This window comes from Geotrypetes seraphini, chromosome 12 (genome assembly GCF_902459505.1).
Source record: "Geotrypetes seraphini chromosome 12, aGeoSer1.1, whole genome shotgun sequence".
Classification (NCBI taxonomy): domain Eukaryota; kingdom Metazoa; phylum Chordata; class Amphibia; order Gymnophiona; family Dermophiidae; genus Geotrypetes; species Geotrypetes seraphini.
Window position 1 is genome coordinate 51,453,731 of NC_047095.1, and position 12,564 is coordinate 51,466,294.

At 41.3% G+C, this 12,564-nt stretch overlaps 1 protein-coding gene across 5 annotated transcripts in view; it reads left to right on the forward strand.

Annotated features, from left to right (window-relative positions):
* LOC117346421 (FRAS1-related extracellular matrix protein 1-like) overlaps positions 1-12,564 on the forward strand; it is a 225,785-nt gene that overhangs the window by 120,155 nt on the left and 93,066 nt on the right. For all 5 annotated transcript variants that reach the window (XR_004536585.1, XR_004536584.1, XR_004536582.1 and 2 more), the window contains 2 exons: positions 8,737-8,962; positions 12,176-12,320. Coding sequence is in view for 1 of the 5 variants with exons in the window: in XM_033915953.1 (XP_033771844.1) it covers positions 8,737-8,962; positions 12,176-12,320 (371 nt within the window). In the remaining 4 variants the exon portion in view is untranslated. The remainder of the gene's footprint in view (positions 1-8,736; positions 8,963-12,175; positions 12,321-12,564) is intronic.

Below are 12,564 nucleotides of genomic sequence, written 5' to 3' on the forward strand. Positions count from 1 at the left end.
ATCAAAAGATCGTAGTGTAAGTGTAAGTTGGTTCCAGCATTTTGCTAATTGATTTTGGATGGATAAGATGATTTGCCTGGGAATTTTAAGTGGAAAGGATTTCTGGTGGAATATCTGTTGGAGGCACCCTGGAGTAGGATGGTCAACTCTTTTAGGTAGTTGGGGGCATTCCCTCTCAGGATCTTAAAGGCAGTGATGTCTAATTTAAACTCGATCCTTGCGGTTATAGGCAGCCAATGTAGTTTCATATAGTAGTCCTATAGGTGTTCTGATTTCCATAGTCCATATATGAGTCTTACGACTGCATTTTGAGCTAGTTGTAAACACAATAGCAATGTTTTAGAGCAAAGAACTAGTGTTATGTTACAGTAGTTTAGTTGAGATAGGATAATGGATTGCACTAAAATTCGGAAATGTTTCTGCCATCTCCGCATGTTACGCTCTCTTTCCAAATTGCTTGACCAGTCATCTCTAAATACCCTCATTCACTCCTTAGTTATTTCTTGTTTAGATTATGGTAATGCATTATACATGGGTATTACTAAGAATTAAATTAGGTGCCTACAAATAGTCCAAAACGTGGCGATCAAGATCATTTTCCAGGCAAAAAAATTTGACCACACTACGCCCCTCCTGATTAAAGCACACTGGCTACCTATTGAATACCGCATTACTTACTAAATCTTATTGCTGACATTCAAAACTAGGAAATCAAGGCAGCCAGAATTTATTAACCGGCTCCTTATACCATACTCTTTGATCTTCCAACCAAAATCTGCTTGCTACCCCTTCTTTAAAACATATTAATACTATGAGAAACAATATCTTTTCTGTTACTGCCCCATCGCTCTGGAACTCATCCCCGAACTAATCAAGAGAGATCACCACTATTGATAAGTTTAAGTCCAGTCTAAAAATCTTCCTTTTTAAAGATCCTATATGGGATCTTTACTCCTCTTCCTTTATCTTGGAATGTCTACAGATTCTCTTTTGCAAGAGGCATCCAACAATTTAAGTTATCCCTTCCTTCCAGGAAAGGGACTAAAGGAGTCAAGATTTTTAGTCATTCTTTGATTTTTAAATTTTCTCAACTTTGGAATGACCTTCCACTTCTTTTAAGGCGTTCTGATTTACTTCAATTTTTTCATAAATCTTTAAAAACCACTTTATTTGCTAAACATTTTGAAAATTAATTTTCTTGAATTCTGTCTTATTCCTTACAGTTTTTCCTGTTAAGTTAACTATTGTAAACCGAGTCGAGCTTTCTTAGAATGATGACTCGGTATATAAAGCCAAGCCTTAGATTAGATTAGATGCTTTCGAGGTTTGACCATCCTTTTAAGGATGTTTTAGCCTATTAATGTCCCAGTCTTTGGCTGTCTCCTCTGTCCCCTTGCCCTTTTGTTTTTATCCTTCTTTCCTATCCAAACTACTGTAGTTCCTTCCTTGTTCCTTTTGTACCAGTTTCTCAAGTCAGTCCTGTACTAAACTAAACTAAAACTTAGTTTTAAAGACCGAGCCATCAATCAAGAGGAGCTCGACTCTGTTTACAATAAAGTAAAACATAATACATAAATATGACAAGAAAAAGTAGACTGAAATAGTTAATTTCCAAAATGTTTGTTGGTTTTTTTTTTTGCATTGTATTTTTTCCCCTCCTCATTCATTGTTCACCTGTTTTATTTTAATCTTATGTAAAACCGCCTTGAATTCTGATAAGGTGGGATAACAAATTTTAATAAACTTGAAACTTGAAACTATTTTCTGATGGTCTATTGCAGCTTAAAATGGTGTACCATGCATAGGCAGTGGAATGCCGTTTTGTTTGGAGGGGGGCAAAGGCTCCACCCTAACTTTCCAAGTTTATTTCATAATTGATATAGTGTCTATCAAAGGTTACCTAGACGGTTTACAATATTAGACAGCAGAATCCTGTGGCGCATTCTTTCACCAGCTTCTGACTCTTCCCACCCACCCACCTCCTCCCAGCGTTGTACTTTTAAATTTTCGGGCAGCCACTGTGCAATATTAACAAGTAGGCCTTCCCCCGGAAGTAGAATGAAGGGTACTGGGGCAGGCCTGCTTGTTGATGCTGCAGGGTGGCTGCCCGAAGATTTAAAAGTATAGTGCCGGGAGGAGATGGATGGGTGGGTGAGAACCACCCAACGACCGCCAATCTTTTGGGAGGCTTTGGCCTCTGTGGCTTCCTCCATTCCAACGCCCATGGTACCATGGGACACATTCAGGTGTCCTGCAGTAACTGCCAAATTAACATGTGCTAATCTGGGCTCCTAAAAAAAAAATTTGTATTTTTTTGGGAGGGGTGTTAGGGGCACTAACGGCAGGATTACCAGGTGGTAAGGGTTCCCATGCTAATCAAATAGTGCAGGGCATGCCTACTCTCCACCTCTAAACATGCCCCCCTCGCTAAAATATCTAATCTGTTTTTTAGCACTTGGGTAGCGTGAAATGCTTGAGCTCATCCCGCAGTAAGTAGCGTTTACTGCAGCTTAGTAAAAGGAGAAAAAATTTAGGAGCTCATTACTTTATTTTTCAAAATTGGACCACTTGTTTTTTTAAACACTTGTTTTGTTGTTCCCAAATTCTGCTACCCTAAAAACTTCCCAAATAGACTTGATACATGGGCTAGTCACTGAAACAGAAGAAAAAAAAAATAGTTTAAGGCGAGATACAAGGATCAGTCTGGGGCGCAGCCAGCCCTCCAAATTTGAGGGTGCCTGGAGGGGGGGGGGATTGGAAGAGCAATGCATACCTCCTCTTCCTATTCCCTCCCCGCAGGCGTTAAAGCATACCTTTACTGGTGGGGATACTGAGGCCCTGCTAGCCATAGAAATGCAGTGCCCGAGTCCCTCCTTTCCTCCTTGTGCAGCTTCGTTAATACGGAAGTCAGTGGAGTGCCTCCAGCCACTGATGCCCTGACTCGCTGTGCATATGTTGGCGGCTGGAGGCACGCTATGTAATTCTGCTCTAAAGAAGTAGTGCAAAGAGGAGGGGAATCGGCTCCGGGCACTGCATTCTCTTGCTGGCAGGGCTTCGGCATCCCCACCAGCCATTTAAGGGGGTGTTGCCGGTCTAGTGGGGGGTCAGAGACACCCCCCCCATGGCTACAACACTGGTTTGTGCAGCACAGAAATTCATTGTTCTGAATCAGTCAAGTTTCATTCTGCATCTTCTTTGCTTTAACTGCCGTAAACCTTGAGACAGAAATCATCCTTATTGTCTATTCTTCCAAGCATCACCTGCTTCCTTCACAGATCTACCCTAGACAAAAAAATAACAGCTGGTTTGCATTCACAGGGCATATGCACAGCCGTCCCAATCTGCACGTTCTAACTTTTTATTAACAGAGCACCTAAACATATGTAAGGTTTAAAATGATATGAATTAAAGCAGAAATAACATCCCACCGAGTTCATTTTTGTTTCCACGGAAACATATTTCAAGTCATATTAAGCAGTGTCATTTGAAATACATACCTACTTAGTTTTAATGTATGTCATTTTGGCAATGCCCTTATTGAATTGGGTCCACAACACCAGAACAGCAGTTCATATTCTGCAAAATATAAAAGCAGCAGCCTTCACCGTGTAGTGAAAACAGGAACACTGCTTGCCCTACCAGGTCTGCTCCTGTTTCATCAGAGTGAGAGCGTAAGGTTTCATAGGAAAGGATCGCATTGATTATTGCTTTATTTGCATGATATCCAGCCTAAACTAAACCTTAAGTTTATATACTGCATCCTCTCCATAAAGATAGAGCTCGGCACGGTTTACAGGAACTTTAAAATAAGGAAGGAAAAACATAACAAGAATTAGTGATTATAAAGAGAGTAGAGAGATTTACATTTTTGAGAATAGCCACGTTTTCAGATGCTTACAGAATAATTGGAGGGAGCCCAGGGCAGGAAGGTTATTCCAAAGCTCAGTGAATTTGAAGAAAAGAGATTTTCCCAGATAGATGACGCCTTTTAACAAGGGGAAAGATACTTTAAGTTTTTGGGTGGATCTGGTAGTGTCAGGTCTTGAAGAATTCCAAGATAGTGGAATTAGGGGAGGAAGAGTACCATGTAGGATCTTGAATGTTAGGCAGGCACATTTAAAGCGAATCCTAGAAATTACTGGAAGCCAGTGAAGTTTTGACAGAAGCGGGAAACATGATCGAATTTGCTTTTTGCGAAGATCAACCTAGCTGCAGTGTTCTGGATCCGCTGAAGTCTTTGAAGATTTTTCTTGGTTAGACTTAGATAGATGGAGTTACAATAGTCCAGTCTGGAAAGAATGATTGATTGTACAAGGACGGCAAAATGTTGTTGGCGGAAGCAGGATCTCACTTTCCTCAACATGTGAAGACTAAAAAAACATTTTTTTACCAGAGAGTTGAGATGGTCATTAAAAGAAAGTGTAGAGTTAATAATTATGCCGAGAATTTTGTTATTCCTGGGGTTTATCTTCTATTAATTTTAAAAGCTTATGGATAGGCAGGTTCTAAAATACACACGTATTTTAAAAATATATATAAAATACAAAATCATAAAAAAATAACTTGACAAATATGGTTAACAAAACAGTGTATATACAAGGGTGGTTTGAAATGTTTGGTAAAAAAGCAAGTTAAACAACATTGTCTCCATTGAGAGCTATACAGGGGCTGATTCTATTAACAGCGCCTAGAAAATGGCGCCGGCTGCTTGTCGATCACACTTAGGCACCATATACTGAATCGTGGCTAGCATCGTCTATGTAGGTGAGGGTTTCAGAGTCCTATTTTAAAGACGCCTAAGTTTTTGGAGAATTATGCATAGTGGCACCTAAGTCATACTCCGCCCAAAGAAATGCCCACTTAGGCGTTAGGCACCGCTTACCACCATGCAATAGGTGGCTATCGCCAAATTAAATTTTTTTTCCCCAATTTTTGAGGCTATTAAGGGTATTTTGCCAATTAACCCCTCTCCCTTTTACCAAGCTGTGGTAGAGGTTTCTACCATGGCCCGGAGCATTAAATGCTCCAACGCTCATAGAATTTGTGTGAGCGTTGAATCATTTAGCTCGCTGGGCCGCAATAGAAACCCAAAACCGGGGCTTAGTTAAAGAGAGTCTAAGTTAGGCAGCCTTTATAGAATCGACCCCTTAGCCCAGCAAGTTTCCAGTATTTTTGTAAGCTCTCTATCCTACGATACGAAACTCACTGGTTTATGTGTATAGCAAAACCTTTTTTTAAAAAAAATTTTCAATCCATTGAATATCCTTTAAGAAAGAAGGCAACACTTATCTTAGGTGGGACCAGGTCCTATGATCTGATTCATCTAATATGTTATGATATGCTCACCTCCAACCCCGAGTAAGAAATTCACATGGAGCTCTCAGATGGAAACTTCGTTCAATTGATAGAAAATGGTCTTTCGATAAATTTTGTTAAAATCTGTGCGAAACAGCATAAAAGCAGTAACTATTTTTGTAGCGCCCCTGAGAACCTTTAAAGTTTTGGTACATAGAGGTCCTTGTAAACATCGGTGTTACCCATTTTCTCTATACCACTGAGCACATGTGTGTCGCACTATTCCACAGTTTACATGTGCTATTCTGTACCCTGTCTGTCCTCTGTCCAAATTCCACCCATGTAAATGCCTGCCTGAAAGTCCACGCCAGCAAAGATCGATGCATACTTGCAGAATAGTGCATAGCTAGAAAACGGCCATTTACAAGACTTGAACACTGCTATTTATGACCATTCTTGCTACCGATGGCTCTGTACAGAATGACTCCCATGTGAGCAACCAGGGCCCAACTCCATTAACAGTGCCTAAACCCTAGGAGCATGGCACTTAGGGGCAAATTCTATAAGAAGTGCCCAAAAGTTAAGTGCTGATATAGGCGCCGTTCAGCGCGATTCAAGTACAATTGGGTGCAATTTAGTGAATCGTGCTGAGCGGCACCTTTTGGGGAGACGCCCAATAAATAGGCCCGCTCTAGACGCAACTAAAAGTTAGGCAGCCAAGCGAGCGCTTAAGCACGCTTAAGAGCAGCGATTCTGTAACCAGGCACCTAACACAGAGCCACGCCCACGCCTAACATGCATAGCGCCGATTTTTTGGGAGGGCCGCCTAAATTTTTAGAGGCGCCTTGTTACAGAATCGTTCTTTCTTGATAGGCGCCTACATTTCAATTATTGCTGATTAAAAAGCTTAATTGAGCTTGTTATTTAATTTAGATAGGCGCCTATCGAGTTGGGGGCCTCCAAAATAGGTGCCTAACATTAGGCGCCGGTTACAAAATTTGGGAATTAGGGCCTTATTCTCAAAAATGCATGTCCCGATGGCAGGTGGCGGTAGGCTTCCTACTGCCGTCTGGCAGCCAATCGGGACACACGTTTAAAAAAAAACAACCCAAAAAACGCTGAGGCAGGACGCCCACTTTGTAGGCCTCCGGAGCACATCTATGGAGATTTGCAGCGTATGTACGTAGACACACAGCGACACTTAAGCATGCCCAAGGCAGGACATGGGCGTGGTGTCATCCTGAAGTGGCATTGAGTGGGCTTAAACCTAGATGTGCGACAAGACGCCTTAAATGTAGGCCTGCAGAATGCTGGCCTACATTTTGAGCGTCTGATTGGAACTGGTAGACGCGATTCTCTTTTGGATGCCAATGCCTGATTGGCCCGCAATTGGTGGACGCTTCTTAGGCAGCTGCCAATATGAGTGTCTAAAGGAGAATTAGGTCCTTAGTGCATGTCAATCTTAAGTTAGTTGCCCTTTATAGAATCGTGCCTAGTGAAGTAGACTTAAGCTCCAGTAGGAACACAAATTTTAGGCGCACCCTATTTATAACAGGATTATGTACCTACCAATGCCTAAGTCCAAAACTAGCACCTATATGCAAAATACACCCATGATCCACCCCCTAACCACGCCTGCTGGTAGGGTCCCTACCTGAAAGCAGTAGATGCCTATCAAGTTAGGTGCCTAACACTCAATTACTTTTCATTTTAAGCCAATTATGAGGTGTTAATTGCTTGTTACGAATGTCAATTAATTAAGTTAGGCGCCTTAGGTCGGCTAGGTGCCTAATTTTAGGCCTCTTTTCTAGAAACAGGCCCCCCCCCCCCGACCAGTGCTAGGCATTATAAGTGTGTGAAAAGTAGAATGTTCATTTCTCAAACAATTTTACAAATATCTAATAAAATTTTTAGCATTCTGAAAATCTTGCACTACATCAAACCTTATATTTGCATATGTGACCTTTTAAATATGACAATTTTTTATGAGTTCTTTAAAACAACTCTTATGTACAGAGGTGAATGGACTAGTTATTAAATATGCCCCCCCCCCTTTTATCAAGCTGCGCTGCCAAGCAATGTGAACTAGATGCTGAGCTGCCCATGCGGCTCGGCATTCATCTCGCGCTGCTCGATAGCGTAGCTTGATACAAGGGGGGGAGGTGGGGGTAAGACACTGAGCTATACAATTGGAGAACTCCTGTAAAGATATGTGACTTACAGCTAAAGTTATTAAGGAATGCTTTCTCGTTAGGGTACACTAATACCGTTAATATTTGAGGGTTTTTTGGGAGGGGGTTACTACAGATCCCATTTTAAATAATAGGACCACATTACTAACTGCATATGTTGATGGTGTGGGGCTATACTTAATGCACTAGTGCAGGGGTTTCAAAGTCCCTCCTCGAGGGCCGCAATCCAGTCGGGTTTTCAGGATTCCCCCAATGAATATGCATGAGATCTATTAGATACAATGAAAGCAGTGCATGCAAATAGATCTTATGCATTCATTGGGGAAATCCTGAAAATCTGACTAGTGCATGTTAAGGATTGTTTCTGCAATCTACAGGAAATCTGCAGTGGATCCATGGGGAACTTTTATGGATTACCTGTGGATTTTGCCAGCGGCCCCCATCCTTGGGTTTTTAATAAAGAGTTTTGGTCCTATTATATGCAATAGAATTTACTTAACATATGATTCATAGAACCGTTTTGCTCATCTAGCCCAGGGATGGGCAATTCCGGTCCTCGAGGGCCGGAATCCAGTCGGGTTTTCAGGATTTCCCCAATGAATATGCCTGAGATCTATTTGCATGCACTGCTTTCAATGCATATTCATTGGGGAAATCCTGAAAACCCGACTGGATTCTGGCCCTCGAGGACTGGAGTTGCCCACCCCTGATCTAGCCCTAAGTTTAGCACCTGAGGCAATGGAGAATTAATGACTTTCTCAAGGTCCTAAAGCAGGGGTGTCAAAGTCCCTCCTCGAGGGCCACAATCCAGTCGGGTTTTCAGGATTTCCCCAATGAATATGCATGGGATCTATTTGCATTCACTGCTTTCATTGTATGCTAATAGATCTCATGCATATTCATTGGGGAAATCCTGAAAACCTGACCGGATTGTGGCCCTTGGTTCTCAGCCTCCTGATCCAGCCACCAGTCTTCACTTCTTGCATTAACAGCTCAATGTAACGAAGCCCGTACTTTTTTTTTTTTTTCCCCTCAGAATCCAGAAGCGAAAATGCATTCGTTTTGTAATAAATCAAACCAGATGTCAGAACTGTAGCTTTGGGTACAAATTCTATCTTTGCACAATCCCACTCGAGAGGAAAATAACATCGTTGTACATGATAAATTCCTCTTTTTCACCTTTATCTATGGGGTGTATGTACACAAGCTCATTTATCCATTTTTTTCTCTCTCTCTCCATTTTCTGTAGGTAATGGAAGGTGATGTGTGTGAGATAGGCCCTTGGGTTCTGAATGCTGAGGATCTGGACATTCCCCCAGATACGCTGAGTTTCTCTGTCGTTAGCTCTCCAATCCACGGGGTGATATTAAATGGAATTTATGGCAAGGATGTCGCACGCTATAAGCAGATGAAATCTGCAGCACTTCACCAAGACCTACAGATCCACAGATTTACCCTGGATGAACTGAAACAAGGTTTGAACAATGGGATCTTGGCTTTAAAAAAATAATAATTTTTATTGGAAACCTGGGAAATGCACACTTTAAAACTTACAATACAACGTTTGGCTTTCTTGCAGTCCACAGTAGACTCAATTTCCCCGTGAAGTTTCAAGTTTATTAGGATTTTATATACCGCCTATCAAGGTTATCTAAGCGGTTTTTACAATCAGGTACTCAAGCATTTTCCCTATCTGTCCCGGTGGGCTCACAATCTATCTAACGTACCTGGGGCTAAGGAGGATTAAAACCCTTTCAGGACCAAGGGACATATTTGTCCCATAACTTTAAAATCCTATAAATTTTGATTGGGATAGTCTACAGTTCTAAATTTGATATGTACGGATTCCATAGGATACTGCCTTTATGTAAACAAACTGGTTCCGACATTCATTCATTAGCGTCGTTGCCAGATTGACGAGAAGATTCACTTGCCACACTGTCCATAAGCCAGAAGTTTGATTTTTTTAAAAAAAATAATAATGATATTTCACAAAAAAAATCAATTTTTTGGCATCTGCAAGCCCTTTTTACCATAAAAATGTCGTCAAAACCACAAAATTGGCCTACGATCCTTATGGTCCTGAAAGGGCTAAGTGACTTGCCCAGGGTCACAAGGAGCAGCGCGGGGTTTGAACCCACAACCCCAGGGTGCTGAGGCTGTAGATCCAACCACTGTGCCACACACTCCTCCGTCCTATCCCCGTGAGTTTTGGTGCTGTCCCTGTCCCTGCCCCATTCCTGTAAGCTCTGCCTTAACCGTACAAGCCTCGAACACTTATAGTTTTAAAGTGTTTGAGGCTTGTGCAGATGAGGATGGAGCTTGCAGGAATGGGGCAGGGACAGGCAAAGAACTCGCCAGGATGGGATGAGAAAATTAGTTCCCACAGGAATGGGGAAAAGTTTGTTCCCGTGTCATTCTCTACTTGGGAGATCAGTATAGAAAACAGAATAAATGAATTGTGTGAAAAGTTTCAGCCGCTGATCACCAGAGCTGGTATTGTGACATCACAATGCCTCATTCCACCAATGCCTAAGAGCCAACCTCATCAGTGATGTCACAATGGCTCCCTTTTACTACATTTTGATTTCTAGAATGGTACAGTATACAGAATGACATGGGGACAAATTTGTCCCCATCCCTGCAGTGACTCCATTTCCCCGTCCTGTCCCTATGAGTTTTGTTGCTGTCCCTTTCCCTGCCCTATTCCTGTAAGCTCTGCCTTAACCACATAAGCCTCAAATACTTATGATTTTAAAGTGTTTGAAGCTGGTGCAGAAGAGGACGGTGCTTGCAAGAATGGGGCAGGGACAAGAAAAGAACTCGTGGAACGGGATGGAAAAATGAGTTCCTGCGGGGGATGGGGAAAAATTTGTCCCCTTGTCATTCTGTAGTGCACAGCTTTTCAAACTTGCACTGACTCCAAAAATATATCCAGAATGAATGAGCATTGCAGATATCCTGAAAATCTGACTAGCTGTGGGTCAGTGGAGCAGGTTTGGAAACAAATCTTTCTTACAGTCCCGCTATAGCATCATTCTGTTAAACTCACTGTACCTTGTTGGTTATCTGCTTTTCTTTGAGAATAAAGCTGTCTCTCTGGGCTTTTAAGGTTAACATACATGTGGCTTAGAAGGATTACAACCCTTCTGCTTCAGAAAGAATGGGGTAAGATGTTTTGTCTTTCACCAAATGAGGCTCTGAAAGACACAAGGATGTGTGGTTTTCAAATTCTGGCTTCATGTTAGAAGAGTTTTGTTCTAATTATTGTCTGAGCTCTGCATGTCCTCTGCTGGAAACTCTGCTGTACTGCAACAAGATGGATAAATCTGTAGTAGATGGGACTTCAAGAAAATATGTGATCTTGTTCAAAGTTTGAACTTTAAAGAAATATTGCAATTAGGGGTGGGCAACAGTTAAGAATTTTAATCACATGATTAATCGTGCTTAATCACGGCATGCAAAGGCAAACTAGGAAGTTGTGGTGGGGAGAGGCAAGAGACAGCAAGGGGAAGGCTTCCTAGTCAGCTGCAGCCAGAGTGTGGGAATTGCTGCCTCTGTCAGCGGCTCATGAGCATCGGAGCAGTGTTGGAGCACTTAGAGTCCCAGGCCATGGTAGAAACCTCTCCCACTGCTTTGTAAAAGAGGGCCTAAAAGTGATTTTGAAAGTGAAGATCCACAAAAACATTGTAGGGGATAAGCTTTTCAAAATTGGACTCCATTCTAATCTAATCTGCAATTTATTAATCGTACTAATAGCAAAAGCAGTCCAAGGTGATTTACAACAAGAGCAAAAAAATCCCTTACACTAATAAGGGGGGTTTACAAAAACTAATTTCAATAATAACCATATTGCATATCAAAATTTAAAAGTATGTAAAAACTCATATTAATTTTTATCATATAAAAAATTTTCAATTTTTTAAGAAAACCAATATATGTAGGTTCAACTCTAATTTGCCCAGGTAAACTATTCCAGATGGATAAACATACATGTAGGTTGTAGTACCAAACTGTTGTTTACGTGGGGGGGTGTTGAAATGTTCTCAGGCCAACCAACTTCTTAAATTTTGAGCGTTATTTTGCCACTATAGCTGAAAAGAGCGTTATCTTATTTCGTTGAGTGCCAATTTGCAGAAACTAAATTCTGTGTTTTGACATTGTTTCAGATCATTGATTGAACCATTTCCACGTCATTCTCTTCTTGGTTGGGCTGAGAACTTTTCAGCACCTTCTCATACTGTGAAGAGTTTCAGTCTCTGTGATGTCATAATGCCTCATTCCACCAATAAGAGCCAGCCTCATCAGTGATGTTGCAATGGCTTGATTGTCTTATACTTGGCTCACTTATGCTACATATGAGGGGGTGCTGAAAAGTTCTCAGCCCAACCAACCAAACTCTTAAATTATGAGCGTTATTTTGCCACTATAGCTGAAAGGAGTGTTATCTTATTTCGTTAAGTGTCAATTTGCAGAAATGAAATTCTGTGTTTGACATTGTTTCAGATCACTGATTGAACCATTTCCACGTCATTCTCTTCTTGGTTGGGCTGAGAAATTCAGCACCCTCTCGTACTGAATTCAAATTTTATTATGTTTTTATTTTGTAAGATGTTTAGATGACGGCAGTTCTCAAGGTCTTGTCGAAAGGGTTGAAAGCTCATGATCTGCTGTTCGTTTTCCTACAGGAATGACGCTTCTCTACATGCATGACGACACAGAAAGCCTTCAGGATAGTTTTACAATACAGCTGACAGATGGCAGGAACACAGTTCAGCAGACAGGACATGTCCACATCATGTCAGTCAATGATGAAGGACCCCGTATTTACAGGTTTGCCATTTAATTGAAGTTTGAGGATGAATGATTTTTAAAAGTCTCTGTGCTTATATGTACACTATGAAATTACAGTAAAACCTTGGAGTGCAAGTAACTTGGTTTGCAAGTGTTTTGTAAGACAAGCAAAACATTTTATTACATTTTAACTTGATAAACAAGCAAGGTCTTCCAATATGAATACATACAGAATACACACGTCGCATTATCACAGCTGAGCCGATGGTTCTTCTCTCTCCGA